General features: G+C 32.3%; 2 protein-coding genes across 6 annotated transcripts in view; one reads left to right on the top strand and one right to left on the bottom strand.

Annotated features, from left to right (window-relative positions):
* Nucleotides 1–931: 931 nt before the first annotated feature.
* LOC126778822 (uncharacterized) lies at nt 932–7,494 on the bottom strand. Of its 3 annotated transcripts, none has more exons than XM_050502524.1 (6): nt 7,410–7,494; nt 6,345–6,447; nt 4,050–5,492; nt 3,744–3,914; nt 3,325–3,485; nt 932–1,561 (listed from the first exon to the last, which is right to left on the bottom strand). In XM_050502524.1, exons 2-6 carry the CDS (start codon nt 6,417–6,419, stop codon nt 1,393–1,395), a joined length of 2,019 nt encoding a protein of 672 aa, XP_050358481.1. In that variant the 5' UTR covers nt 6,420–6,447; nt 7,410–7,494; the 3' UTR covers nt 932–1,392. The 3 variants fall into 3 exon arrangements, with proteins under 3 accessions (XP_050358481.1, XP_050358479.1, XP_050358480.1); XM_050502522.1 differs by having other exon boundaries at nt 6,345–6,428; XM_050502523.1 differs by having other exon boundaries at nt 7,360–7,423.
* A 312-nt stretch (nt 7,495–7,806) lies between these two features.
* Nucleotides 7,807–15,565, top strand: part of LOC126778815 (juvenile hormone esterase-like) — a 33,929-nt gene continuing 26,170 nt past the window's right edge. The window contains exon 1 of one of the 3 annotated variants that reach the window (XM_050502512.1): nt 7,807–7,934. Coding sequence is in view for 1 of the 3 variants with exons in the window: in XM_050502508.1 (XP_050358465.1) it covers nt 8,006–8,084 (79 nt within the window). In the remaining 2 variants the exon portion in view is untranslated. Of the gene's footprint in view, nt 7,935–7,984; nt 8,085–15,565 lie in introns of those variants that run through there. The other 2 variants (XM_050502510.1, XM_050502508.1) reach the window with 2 other exon arrangements.

Below are 15,565 nucleotides of genomic sequence, written 5' to 3'. Positions count from 1 at the left end.
TAATTTAACAATTGACTTGATCATACAAACAGGTACTGATTCTCTGGTACAAAATTACATTTCGACAGGACTAGACGCATAGCGAATTCTGTATCATATTATGTTATAAAAGATAACAAACATTGCTTAGCAAGTGATTAGTTAAATAATGCTGTTTCTTCTTTCGAATGTCATATCGATTGTGACCGAAAGAGAGATCAGTGTTGAACTAAATAGTCACTAGGAACATTTATTATATAAATAAGGCAGTCTTTAAATCCTATCAAATTACTCCCAAGACAGATGTAACTCAGACAAGCACCACTGGTAATTAGATTAAAATGATTAGTAATTTCTAAAGACACGGGTTCACTTTAATAAAAAACATTATATTTACACAAAGCATATATTAGGAATTACAATATAAAGAAATATCTGATTTTTACAATTAACATTATTAGTAGAATAAAAGTCAATCATACATTAATATTAATAATAAATGTACGATTTGGATTTATGAAATAATACCAATCGTACAAATTGTCCCAGCCAAAAATTAACAACAATATTACAATTTTTATTTACACGTGTTTTCTTCACCATTTCGAACATATACTAAAGAACTGCAATAATGGTTTAAATAGATTATAAAAGAAAAAAGCCGTAATTTATAAAATATTTAAACCAAGAGAAAGTTATTTAAGATGGTAGTTTTTTTTCACAAAAATGGTATCATTCGTCATTGTCACATCAAATTAATAAAAAGTCTACTAAGGAAATTGACATGACAGTCGACAGAAAAAAATTCGGCAAATTCTGTAAAGCATATTCACATAATCTGACATATGACGATGAACACACATTTAGTGTTTAGTTTTAGCAGGAGAAAACAGCAGTCTTCTGGCATAATATTGAAAAATACATACCACCCTAACGGTGACAAAAGGCCGATAAAAAAAAGGTTTGTTTAATTACAAAGGAGGGTAGGGTCAAAAGAGGTCACATATGTAAGCAAGTGGTCAATGAACATGTGAACACTAAAATAAAAAGTCATATTATATTACTAAATAATACTATTAATATAGAAATGTTAGGATTATACATATATACATATTTGGTATGAATTCATGATCTTATTTAAAAAATAAACTTTTCAAGCCTCAGCTAAAAAATACAATAAAATGTAGAGACAGTGTTGAGAAAAAAGGCAAGAATTATTTGAACGGATTATACTTGAAATGAACGAGTTGTTCATGATGTAAGTTTAATAAACGAACTGACAAAAATATTTAAGTTAAGCTATTAAGCTTTTGTTTGGAGTGGGGACACTATAGCCCCATGTCAATATAGAACCAACGACCAGCATAACTTGGGCTATAGAGCTACATACTATATTACAGTAAATATAATCCGTCAAGGGCTCTCTGTCAACGCCTTATTCGGTTTGAAATCAGCTCCAAGTTCTGACGCCTGATGTATCGTCGTGCACACACGTAACGGTGTCTGGCGCCAATGCGAACTGAGCCTCGAACTGCGTCGGACCGGTGTCACGGTGTACTTCGGCGGTTCGTTTGATTGACGCCTGGAATAATAATAATAAAGCTTTAGTCTCTACGCGAACTTTTGATTAATTATTTATTTGTATTTATAATAATAACAATTCTAAACTATATTAAAAAAGGATTATAAATAAACAATATTAAAAATAATCTATTGTATTCATTAAAGAATTGTGGCGTTTTGAATGTAGGCGATGTTATCATCGAAACTTAAGTAAGTTAGTAGTTAACAGAATAATGTTTTATTATAAATAGAGAAGATGTATATTAATCAAGAATCGTTTGTAGGGCATAATATAACACAGTTATGAATAAATGTTATATGTAAATCTGTGATTGTTTGTCTTTACTCCTATCCTTAAAATACGTTATTTTTTGTCAATAATAATAGTCGAGATGGCCTAGTGGTTAGAGCGCGTGAATCTTAACCGATGACAAGCCCGGGCGAGCGCTACTGAATTTTCATGTGCTTAATTTGTGTTTATAATTCATCTCGTGTAAGGAAAACATCGTGAGGAAACCTGCATGTGTCTAATTTCATTGAAATTATGCCACGTGTATTCTACCAACCCGCATTGGAGCAGCGTGGTTTGGAGCTTATGGAATAAGGGAGAGGAGGCCTGAGCCCAGCAGTGGGACATTCACAGGCTGTTACTGTAGTCAATAAAAAAAATCAATGTCAATATATTATTGTATCTGTATGCTAATATATATAACAATAGAGATTAGATTTTATATGAAAACTTCAGCTTATCAATAATGTATCTGACGATTTTGACGTTGAACAAGAAAACTTATATAAATTATTATATATTAAATACACTTTATAAAAGCAGTATATGCTTGAAATATAAGTATGCAAGCAATTTGTTTCAGTAATCTGATATTTTCACACAGCCTACCAAAAATCGATACGAATTTTTAGAACCGCATAATGTAATAAATATATACAATAAATATAAACTGATTTCAAAAAAATATGCCAGTTGTCTCTTTAAAAAAAAAAACGAAATTAAATATTGAACACAATGCAAAAAGAATAATCAAAATCAATTCATAAACAAAAAAAAGTTATACCCGGATATACTTATATGAAAAAAACAACGTGCATTTTTGAAATCGGTTGATAAAAACAACATAATAAGTACTATAATTAATATACCAAACATATTCAAATAAATACAACTAATTATAATTATTACTAAATATGATACTCTCACATGCAATGACGAGTTTGATAAATTTCTCTCCGAGGCACTGAATTATTTTATATAATATTTTTACACATCTGAAATAGATGTACAATTTGGTATTACAAACGATTAGCAAGAGAAATGAAATGACAGAGGCTTCAAATTGATAGTAAGCCTCAAAAAATAGTTAATATTTCGTGCATATGCCAGTCCGCATACACATTTTATAAAAAAAAACAGTGCCAGTCTTCGAATAACCTGAGAGTTATTGGAAGATTCCCGGCTTAGATTTTATTATGCAGCGTAACTCATTTAAGCAGCACCTGCTGAGCGAAAGATGTAATGTAAAGTAATGTTATAGAACTTGGGGAAAAACCTACTATTTTGCCATACAAAAATGGAACTAGTTTTTTTTTTATTATTGTAAATTGCTGCCAGACTGGCAAACGGGCTACCTGATGGTAAGTTGTCACTATGGAACATAAACATTGTCATCAGCTGTATCACAAAATTAAAGTAGCTTTGTTCTGTTAAGGCTTGGCAACTTGGATTTACAAATATATTAGATATTTATAATAAAAAAATTAACTTACAACTTAGCCTGCTGAACAGCGAAACGTATGATCGTACTCTTAAAGATATTCTTCACGTCCACCAGCTTAGGATCGACCTGACGTCGCCCTGAACTCGGACTTATCTTGAGCTGCATGAATTTGTCCAGCAGCTGGTCTAAGTTTGCTTCAACCACTGATTGCTGTAAGAAACAATTATGAAACTTATTATTCGAGGAACCATTGCCAGACTAACCACTATAAAACGGCAGCACTCTGTCCATTAATGTCAATGTGCGACATTATAAGATTATAACATAACACACATTTTTTTTCACATAAACAGGCCTTTTTCCCCTTGTTGAAATGAATTTCATTAAATTGTTAAACTATACTATAAATATATAATACCATTGTTGATGAACAATGAGCAGGCGAAGTGGGCATCTTGCGCGTCTCACCTCGGTTCCCTTGGCGATGGCCTGCTCCCAGCACTGCACGGAGGCGGGCAGGTCCCCGCGGCGCTCCTCCAGCGCGGCGCGGCACTCCCAGTAGGGCGCGTTGTCGGGCGCGGACGGAAAGCGATCGCGGATCGCGCGGAGCCAGCGTGCGCACTGCTCCCAGTCGAAACCCTGAAAATTATTATTGTGTATCTTAGTTCTAGTTTAGTTGTTTTTTGCCTAAAATAGCAGAATTTTACATTTTTTCATAGGTTACTACGGTTCTTAGCAGAATCTTATAATTAACATTAATTCAAATGAACTCACTTCTCGCAATAACTCCGTCAAGTCATTCAAAGCACCTAACAGCAGCTCATCAACATGATGCATCACATCGCCGGATGTCAACGTTGTTTCATAGCTCTCATTAAAGTCCACGCTATCGCTAATGTTGCTGGCTCTACGCCACTTCTCAGTAGGAAACCCAATTTCATTCTTCACCTCTTCATTTACCTCCCCATTTTGGTTGTTCATATTTTCCAAATATGATTCATTATCACTATCATGATCCAGGGCAATGTTTTCTTTATCCTCATCATCATATTCTTCAAACTTGGGTGTATCTATATTTAAAGGTCTAATATCCCTTGACAGATTGTGTAAGCCGAAACATTGCAAATGGTGATATGAATCTATGGCTTTCCCGCGTTTCTTTAACCAATTTCGCAATTTAGACTGCAGTTCTTCTGGTTTTGGTGTGTTAAAATTGTAAGGGACAGGCGTTTGAAATTTAACCTTTTTCCGTTCACTTTTAACAGCCGATATTACTTTTTCGCTTTTAATACAATCGTCTTCATTGACATCCTTGAGATGTACTTTATCTATCTTCTCTCCAATCGACGCCCATTTGTGAAAGCAATTACCCAGTTCTTTTCTGCTAATTTTCTTTAAATGTACTGCTGATATCGATCTACGTACTGGCATACTAGGCTTCGTTTCAAAGACAGTATGCCTCTTGTTCATAATTAATCTAGAATCATTTATAACTTTCTTCAAATAATCAGGATCTGTACGTAGTTTAAGAGCATTGTCTATAGTTTGCTTTGGTGCAACCATTTTTGGTTTATAAAGTCTATCAAAAACTGATTCCCTTTTCCCGTTGCCATTTGCCATTTGACTTGGCTGCATACTTTTTCTTTTATTGAAGTTTCTAGATTTGTTGTCGATTTTCGACACAGCGAGGCTCTTACGAGATTTTAAATCGTTTTTAGGATTAGCTTTATTGTTGACACTTTTGTTAATGTCTTTTACTTCTGTTATTGTTATTTTGGGATTTTTATGACAAATTTCATTGAAGTGTTTTATATTTACTTCTGGAGTTATTTCTTTCAATGGCTTATCAATCTTAACATCTTTGCCGTTAATGTTAACTGCTTTTGGACATTTGGTATCAACTTTCGACCCATTTGTCATTTTATCTTTTCCAATATTATTATTCGCTTGGTTAGAAATTTTACTATAAGCTTTGGTATTGTTGCTCTGAACATTTTTGCCATTATTTGGATCTTTTGGTGGAAGTTTCTTCAAAGTCGGTATTGAAGTTGGTCTTTTCAGGCCATTCAATTGTATATTATTTTTAACATGATTCACTGTACTTTTAGTAACACCGCTGGTATCAGATTTAGACTTGACAGGAAGGGAAACAGTCGAAGAGTTTTTCGGCAAATGGAAATCATTTTTGCCATATTTCTTTAAGTTGAGTTCCCGCAACTGAAACAACAAAAACATTATCATAATTATTCTTTATTTGCATGAAATTCATTAGGACTATGTACAAACACAAAGTATATAATTTTATATAAAAGGCTAAAGTAAATTCAATGTAAGAGATAATATTACCTATAAAAACATTTTAATTATGATACCATAAACAATACTTTGTTCTTTTCGACGCTATGGTAAAAAATGAGTGGGTGGTATCCATTCAGATGGTCCTGCACAGAGCTTTTTTACAAATTCAATTAAGTGTATATTCAGAATTAATATCTTTTACATAAATTCTATGAATCTACAAGAAACTTATATTATTTTAGCACATTTGTATAATCATACAACAGTGTATTATTATCACAAAGAAATTAAATGTTTTAAACAAATGATTTTAATTAATGATGGGTAAGTGCTAGTGCCCAGATACATACTAACACTGGTGTGATTGGTTTGTGTGCTATTGGATTGAGCATTACAATATCATTAGGTAGAACTGCAAAAATTTTATTTTTTTTATAATTTAGGTAGACAAAAAAGTATATGGGCCATGAGATGGTAAGAAGTCAACGACACCTATAGAAATTGGCATTGTAAGAAATGTTAACTATCGCTTACATCACCAATGCACCACCAACCTTGGGAACTAAGACGTTATGTCCCTCCTGCATGTAATTACACTGGCTCACTCACCCTTCAAACCAGAATACAACTATACTAAGTACTGCTATTTTGCAGTAGTATATCTGATGACTGGGTGGTACATACTCAGACGAGCTTGCACAAAGCCCTACCACCAGTATATAATTATTCTGATGACGGTTATATATTGGTGTAAAAATTAAATCCAGATACCTTTTCAATCCTAGCTTTTTCTCTGGCAACCCGGTCTTCCCTGAGCTTATTAAGACGTTCCTCCACTGATGCCATAGTTATATCCTGAAAATTACATAAATTGCTGAAAAAAAAATACAAATAGTGATTTAAGTCAATCATATATACATAGAAGTAATATTTGTTAAGAATTAGGTTAAGAACATCTAAGTATCTTCACCATTCACTTAGTAGCAGGGTATAAAGCAACCAGCAATAGCTTTGCTAAGGAATACTCATTTCGTCCACAGATATACCAATAATTTTTCTTATGTTCTAACGAAGGAGCCTCTATCTCGACTCAAATATTTCAATTAAATAAATTTGGTACTTTTCTTTTAAAACTTGTTTGTGGTTGTGCTATGCATATAAAATAATGATAAATGTTATTATTAAACACACATATATTTTTTTTAATATCATCTATGTATTTATGATGAATCCATAACAGCCTGTGAATGTCCCACTGCTGGGCTAAAGGCCTCCTTTCCCTTTTGAGGAGAAGGTTTAGAGCTTATTCCATTATATTTATGATGCATATATCGAGAGAATCCTAAGAATTTTATGGCTATCATTTAATTCCCTTATGTAGTATAAGAATAAATAATATACTGAATCAGTTATGAAATGATTTTGTAGATTGTCTTATATTTTAAGCCGTATGTGTCTTAAGCTTAACTTATGAATATTATTTATATAACAATACTTCTATCTTTTTAATAACTCTGCTAATTTACATACAAAAACAAAGGCCTCATCGTATAATTATCATTTAAGCTAATTTTCATTTGATCGGTTAGTCTAGACAATGTTAGAATGAATTTTCAAATAAATCTAATTAGAATAATTATTTAAAATACTTATATAAAAGTTTAATGTTTAATTTTATCTCGAACAATAACTTATATTAAAATAACATATATTAATCACAGACTACAGTATAATAAAATAAATTGTAAACATGAAGCGATTCACTTACTTTCCAATAGAAAATCACCAAATGTTAAATGTATGTTTTAAAAATTATAAAATGTAATATATACTTACATAAAAGACGAATTGCGAAAGAAAACTCTTATCAAAATATTAATATAAATAATCCAATTAATTAATAACAGTCAGGGCGCTTTCGTTTATTTTTTAATTTAAAACGGTTGACGGTTGAAAGCTGCTCTAATTCAATTTTAAGCATTTCAATTTGTTTTAGATGCGTTCATAAACATGACCTGTCGTAAGAACGAATGAAAAAGAATTCGATATTGTAAGAATTAATTAGAAGATTAATCTTAATTGTCTTCTCTCTCAATTACAGTTTATTTAGTATTGTTTTCATTTATTTTGAAATAATGAAAAATATTTTTTTATTTTAATATTTTGATTTAATAATATTTTTCAAGTAGCAACACTGGTGTAATGTACCAATGGAGTAAATAAAATCGTTTACGTCACTACGTCACGTTGGTTGCATTGCGAGTGCTAATGCCCGCTGGGTCACGAGTGCGCTACAGAATTGCATTTTCAAACCTTTGTGAATTAAATTACGGCTTAATTGTGTCATTGAATAGCAACCAGGTGAGTGCAGTATTATATTACGCCAATGTAAAAAATTTTTAGATTATATTTTTCGTTACTTGTGTCGTTTTATGTGTGTTGTGAAAAAAAAAATAAAAAAGTTGCTTCGCCGGAGCCGGCCCCGCGAAATCGTGAGATTTTTGCAAACAGGTTTGCTATGGCTTTTGTTTTTTAACTTTTTAATGTAGTTCACCATGTTTCGCATTCATAGTATTTAACTACGAATATGTAATTTCTTGCTGACAAAGCAAATTTGTAATAGTTAATAAGGCTAAAAGGCTATGATTCTCTCATTAATGTTTTAAATGAATCTTATTCCTTTTTTAATATTATATTTCCTAATAAAAAAATATAAACATAGATACCTTATGTTATTCATCGATTTAATAAGTATATGTAGCGGGTATTTGTGTTTTCCTTGACGTTAAAAAAATTTTGGCCGACATTGTTTTTATATAAATTATTTATGTTTTTCTAAAGATGCCACGGTCACTTAAGATATGCTGTTTATCCTTATTTATTGTCTTTAAATAACCCAGTATTGGCATATGTTTCCGCCTATTTTCCTATTAAAACTAATACTCATATAAAATATATTCTAAATTAGCTAAATTTTATATTTATTCACTGAAATATTTAGATTAAATTAAATTGGATTACATTGAGATATGTATTTTTAAATAAATATATTATTGATTCTATGTTTTTGAACAATTCAAATAAATAAATTTTCGTCTGATGAGTGATATTGATTAATGAATAATAATAATAAGCCAATATACTTTTTCTTTTTCTTTTTTTTAATTGATCGAAAGTCGCCCTTTTAGGGCCAATCTACTGTCGCTTTTAAAACCTTTTGAAAGTGACAGTAGGTAGCTACATAACATTTTTGATTGTTAACTAAAGAAACAATCGTCAGAAAGTCCTTTTAAATTTAATGACGTAATTCTCTGGCGTCATTGACGAATTGAACAATACCTCTTGTTAAATAAAAAGTATTTAATAATGTTTATAATATCAAGATATCGCATGAAATATATACATAATGTAGTTGTGTTAATTCGTAAGAATCTGTTCAATTTTATTGTACGTATTAAATATTTTATATTTATAAATGTGGTCATGTTCAAGTTAAATTTTACTTTCACTTTAAAGTTATTTTACTTTCGATATAAAAGTATCAAATATGTTCAATCCAAGGTGTGAATATGTCGTGAAATTTTTGTATTCATAACTTTTGGCCAAGTATTTTCTCACGATTTCGCTCGCCCGTTATCTTACTTTTAATATTATAAATGCGAAAGTTTGTCCGTCGTGTACGGATTCTTATAAAACTAGGTAACTATATCCTACGTCGATTTGACATGGATAATGACGTAGGATACATTAAAATAAAAAACTAGCATTAAATGACATTACAACAAGCCAAGCGAGCTATATATTTTTTTTAATGATTAGGCAGTTTAGAATTGGATCATGATCAAATTATTGACTTGTACAATTAATAAAAATATTATTCTATTGGGATTCAAAAGTAGCGTATGTCCGTGTTCGTATTTTAAAGTATGCATATGTTTCATGACGATCAGTTGACGCATTCAGGCGTGGGAAGATAAAAGAAACTCACTTTCAGATTTACAATAAATGCGTTCTTTAATTTTTATTATTCACTATAATTGTATAGACATATCGTCGGCATTTTGTATAATTTAATTTAGTTTAAATGTAATAGATAATTAATAACAATTAAAGCCGTAATTATTATAAAATAATTAAAAAAAATAAGATGCATTCTATGCATAGTATAATTTTCTCTCATCAATACATTATCATCATGATTTTGGTTCAATTTCAAACACATTTTTAAAGTGTTTCCGTTGAAAGGTGGAATTTCATCGTGTGTTATAAACTAAACACGTTGTTTTGTAATATCCTTTGTTTTTAATTGACTATAAATCGATTATTACTATTTCTTTCATCCAGTTAAGTTCGGTTAAAATTCTTGGTTTTTGATCATACTTGAACCAATATTCGTTGGTACAAAGAACCAGGTCGTGTTATTAATATGTTAAACAACTGTCCAATAAAACACGCGTTCAGTGTGTTACAGTGTAGACACAACTCGTTTAAGCTCCGTCCTTGTAATTGGAAGTTCAGTTAATTTATTAAATACCTGATCGAGCAGAATCAACTTTTATACGATATTTGCGAATGTGTCGACCGAGATCAACTTCAGTAACATGTCTGATATTTCAATATTAATGATATCTCAGGCTAAAAAAAATTAAGCGGCAGCTTGTGGGCTAAGGCTTCTTTCGAGGTGAATATTTGGTGCTTATGGGTACAGACGGGGCAGATCATCAGATATGACACATTTTTTGCTCGTTTCTGATACGCACCGCCAAGGTTTGGAATACTCTTCCGACCTCCGTTTTCCCCACCACCTATAATATGGGTATCTTCTAGTCTAGAGTGAATAGGCATCTTCTAGGCAAGAAGACGCGCTCCATCTTAGACTGTATCTCACTTTTCATCAGGTGTAATAACAGTCAAGCGCTAGCATTAAAAAAAATAAGCAGATTTCCTCGCGATATTTCAGCTGTTCTATATAACATCACCCTTGCCTTTTTAGGGCTGGTACTGTACAAAGTTACAAATGTTTTGAGGTAACTTAAATATACACATACATACGTACTATAAAATCTAGATCAATACTTAAATTCTAAACGAAAATCGAACACAAGGTCGAAGGCAGGTTGCCTCCCACTGCACCAGTTCATTGCGTAATTTAGCAAACAATATTGCCCTACAAAGGAATGGCCGAAGTTCAACAGTATCTACGTGTAATACACTTGCAACTGGATGTATGCCAGCGTTCGGATATCCGCAATATAATATGTCATTTGTGATAAGTAGGTTAGACTTAAAGTAAATTTGAAAATGTTATTAGATATTGCGTAATGAAAAAGTGTATTTGGCATCTATCGAGTCGTAAGTTTTCTTCTAATTATGGAACGAGCTTTCTTCGTTTAAATCGTTCGTAGACATTATTTATTTCGTGAATATTTTAAAGTGTCCAATGTAGGGCAAACTCAAACTCAATTTCCTTTATTCAATAAGAGTTTCAGCCCGCGTGTGGAGGGTAAGGTTGTATGTAATTTTTTGTACCTTTTACAAATTGCAAAATTTCATAATGATCGATTGTAGTCGAGACGTGAAAAGATAACAAACAAATATACAAACTCACTTTCGCATTATATTTATTTATTGATTATTAAATTAGAAACTATAATCATTTCGGAAAAGGACCAACTCGCATTGAAGTAGCATGGCGGAATAAGCTCTTAACCGTCACAAAAGAATAGGATATGATGTAACATTATCCGTTTATTCTTAAGCAGTTTTAATTTATAATTTGTTTACAAGCATTTAAAAGGAATTACAAGGAGATTTTAATTGTGGTCATGTCGAATTATGCCATAAATACCATTCAATTTACATTGCTAATGTTTTGGCAAATGTTTCAAACTTTCAAACTTTTCCGTCGGTTCGTTTGGGTATTTTAATGCAAACCAACACGAATTGCAAGATTAATCTGTATATATGTATGTATATAAGCGAAACACCACTCTTTATTTTATTTTTAATTATTTTTATAGAACAGGAAGGCGGATGAGCATATGGGCCACTTGATGGTAAGTGGTCACCAACGCCCATAGACATTGGCATTGTAAGAAATGTTAACCATCGCTTACATCACCAATGCGCCTCCAACCTTGGGAACTAAGATGTTACGGCCCTTGTGCCTGTAATTATCACGAGATCTCCTTAACTAACCGCCCTATTGACTTGAAATTTGTCACAGTGTCCGTAGACTCTCACTAAGAACGGATTTTACGCAAATCTTATCCAAAATACATTTTTCTTTTTACACCCGTGCGTTGTCGGTACGATTAGTTACTTTGTTATAACATTCAAAAGTTCTTGCATTTGCATATTTCAATGAAGTTATTTTTTATTATTCTTGTTCATGTAATATCTTTTGTCTATTCATAGGGTGTGCTCAGGATCTCTGGGGGCTTAGTCATCGATCGATACGAATGTAACCTAATTTAGTTAATATGGTGTATTGCTAGGAATTTAATGCAAGTAACCTAACAATTGGTACTTTTGTGTTCCGGTTTGAAGGGTGAGTGAGTCAGTGTAATTACAGGCACAAGGGACATAACATCTTAGTTCCCAAGGTTGGTGGCGCATTGGTGATGTAAGCGATGGTTAACATTTCTTACATGCCAATGTCTATGGGCGTTGGTGACAACTTTCCATCAGGTGGCCCATATGCTCGTCCGCCTTCCTATTCTATAAAAAAAAACTCTTTCTTTCTGATTCTTTATTCGGTATTATGTAGTCTATTTGTTGAGTAATAGTTGAGTGCCGGTTTTATTCAGAGGAAGACTTACAGGCGCTATAATCTTAAGGTATTTTTATTTTGGTAAGAAAATTGCGTTGAAAAATGTTTGAACACAGAAGACGCCTTACATTCTTTTTAATATTTTAAATGATCGTTTATAAATTTGGGTTTGTGGAAGATAATATTGATAGGAATGTGAAATAACGGCCTATAAATGTTCCACTGTTGGGCTAACGCATCGTCTACTTTTTAGAAGAAGGTTTTAAGCTTATTCCACAACGCTACTACAATGCGTGATTTCGCAGATTCACTTCCGACACCTTCAAACACGAGACAAATTATAAACACAAGTTAAGCACTTAAAATTACAGCGAGACTTGCCTCAATCTTCGGTTAAGATTCACGTGTTCTAACCACTGGGCCGTCACTGCTCACGCAATATCCATGATTTTCTTTAGGCAATAGGCTTTCGAATATGTTCCTGGAGGCTATGCAAGTCTAACTGATCAGGTTATGAATGGCAAACAATTTTGCTTATATTGTTTTTGTTCTGTCCGATTCATGCTCAGAGCCCTGGTAACAACACGAGTACAGGGTCTCGTTTGACAGAATCCTTCAAATCCACAATGATATTTTTTTTTATAGAATAGGAAGGCGGACGAGCATATGGACCACCTGATCGTAAGTGCTCACCAACGCCCTTAGACATTGGCATTGTAAGAAATGTCAACCATCGCTTACATATCCAATGCGCCACCAACCTTGGGAACTAAGATTTTAGGTCCCTTGTGCCTGTAATTACATTGGCTCACTCACCCTTCAAACCGGAACACAACAATACCAAGCACTGCTGTTTTGCGGTAGAACATCTGATGAGTGGGTGGTACCTACCCAGACGTGCTTGCACAAAGCCCTACCACCAGTAAATGACATATGCAACATATCGTGGTCTGAGTGGATACAACTCATCGGATATTCTACACTAAATATTGCAAAGACGGTTGGCTAGTAAATATATAAGAATACGCCAGACAGCCAAAGTGAAAAGGAAGGCGTAGCGAAACAGGTTTCAAAAATAATACTTATCGGTATAAAATAAGAGAGCATAATTATAGTTTTAATTGTGCCGTGAGATAAGTTATCAGAGAAAAGTTGACACAGCGCTTGCATTTAATTTCTCAAGGTTTCGTTCGTATTGTTTTCGATCAACGTTATTTTATTTATTAATATGTTCGGGCAAATGGGCAGCCTGGTGTTAAATACTAGCTCATAGACGTGTATGAAATATTCATCAATCGTCACCAACCTTGGGTTACTAAGATGTTATATCCCTTGTTGTAGCTAAACTGGCTCACACTTCTATTTTTTTTTTTAATATTATTGATTTAATTTTTATTATAGATGTTATATATATGTGCAAAGGCATAACACATGGTACAATAAGATGAAATGTATTTTTTAATTCAAGTTTTTAGTGATTAATGTATATTATTTAAAATCAATAAATAAAGAGTAAGAAAACAAATTGAAGGGCCGATTGGCGTAGTTGGTAGATACTTTCCTTTCACGCCGAATGTTGTGGTTTCGATACCCACCCAGGACAGACATTTGTGTGCAAGAACATGTCCGTTTGTCCTGAGTCTGGGTGTAATTATCTATATAAGTATGTATTTACATAAGAAAAGTAGTATATGTAGTATATCAGTTGTCTGGTTTCCATAGTACAAGTTCTGCTTAGTTCTGGATCAGATGGCCGTGTGTGTATAATGTCCCAGGATACTATTATTTTTATTATTATAATACTAAGTAATGCTGGTAAGCGGTAGAATATCTGATGAGAATGTGTCACCTACAAAGGCTTGCACGAAGCCCTACCACCAAATAAAAATATATGGATGGATTGCTTAGAAACCTTTTCCATTAAATAATACATAATATATATGAGCGAATTTTCAATGCCCTCGATCAGACACTATCAAGTCGATTGCGTAATTCGTTCGGCTATAATAATATAATAAGTTTTTTGAAGTACATTTACATAGATAAACTTGAAAAGCAAAACCTTATGTAAAAACACAATTTGATGTTGTATATATCTACATAGGAAAGCTTATAAGACGCTATCGCGTATGTACTGTTGACTTATTTATTTATTCTTATAATCACGAACAGAAACGACAATAGTATTACAAAGATAATATATATAATAATTAACAGACACACACACGATCATTTTATTTATTTTTATATGTAATAACATGCTTCAAATATTCCTTAAAATTAAATATTATATTTATAATTATAATAAAATTTCAATTGTTTTTAATGGCATAGTTCGTTCGTAATAGTTTTAAAAAGAAATATAATTAATTAAATTATTTGTTTGTTTATTGATGTAATTTTATATACATATAATATATAAATTCGATATATACAATATACGAACGGAGTTATCCCAAAAAGGGATCTCCTCCAGACAACCTTTAAATCCTTCGTATATCACGCAGTATTAAATGTTTTCAGATTTAATATAAACGTATATAACTTATGCTTACAACCAATAGATACATAGTAAAGTAACATCCCGACACACAAATTGTTTGTATACACATATATTTACAGCATATACTGCTTTTATAACGTGGCTTTAATATATATAAGTTTTTATGTTCAACGTCAAAACCGTCAGATGCATTATTCATACGCGTAAACTGCAGTTTTCATACCACTCTTGTCCCCATGCTGGGCTAAGAGCTTCTCTCGTTTTTTGTGAATTTTGTACCTTATGTCACCACGCTCTAATGCGCTTTAGAGGATATAAACTTGGTAATTTTTTCATCCGACACATGCAAGTTTCCTCACAATGTTTTCCTATAATAATCACATGAAAATTCAATGGTGCTTGCCTGGCTTTGAACTCGCAATCATCGGTTAAAATGAACGTGTTTTCAACACTGAGTCATCTCGGCTCATATACGTTTATTCTGTTACTTGTTTCCAATGACCATAACTCATTTTGATATTTTTTATAACAACAATAGCGTTTATATAACGTTTAATAGAGACATTCCTACAAGTATGAGAAATTCTCATTGTAATATTTTTTATTTGTTTATAGGTACACAAACAGAATACAATAAAAATATTAATTAAATTACGGTCTTGTAGTTTGGATAGATTACATACTCACAAATGTGTACTGGGCTTTCTCGGAACATAT

This window comes from Nymphalis io, chromosome 27 (assembly GCF_905147045.1).
Source record: "Nymphalis io chromosome 27, ilAglIoxx1.1, whole genome shotgun sequence".
Classification (NCBI taxonomy): domain Eukaryota; kingdom Metazoa; phylum Arthropoda; class Insecta; order Lepidoptera; family Nymphalidae; genus Nymphalis; species Nymphalis io.
This window is presented reverse-complemented; position numbering and strand designations above follow the sequence as displayed.

Excerpts from the sequence above, each read along its gene's own strand:
- LOC126778822 (XM_050502524.1), bottom strand. The coding sequence starts at position 6,419 with ATGGCATCAGTGGAGGAACGTCTTAATAAGCTCAGGGAAGACCGGGTT. Across the intron at positions 5,493-6,344 it reads AAAAAGCTAGGATTGAAAAG|TTGCGGGAACTCAACTTAAA; the intron begins GTATCTGGATTT and ends TTGTTGTTTCAG. Across the intron at positions 1,562-3,324 it reads GCTGTTCAGCAGGCTAAGTT|GCGTCAATCAAACGAACCGC; the intron begins GTAAGTTAATTT and ends TTATTATTCCAG.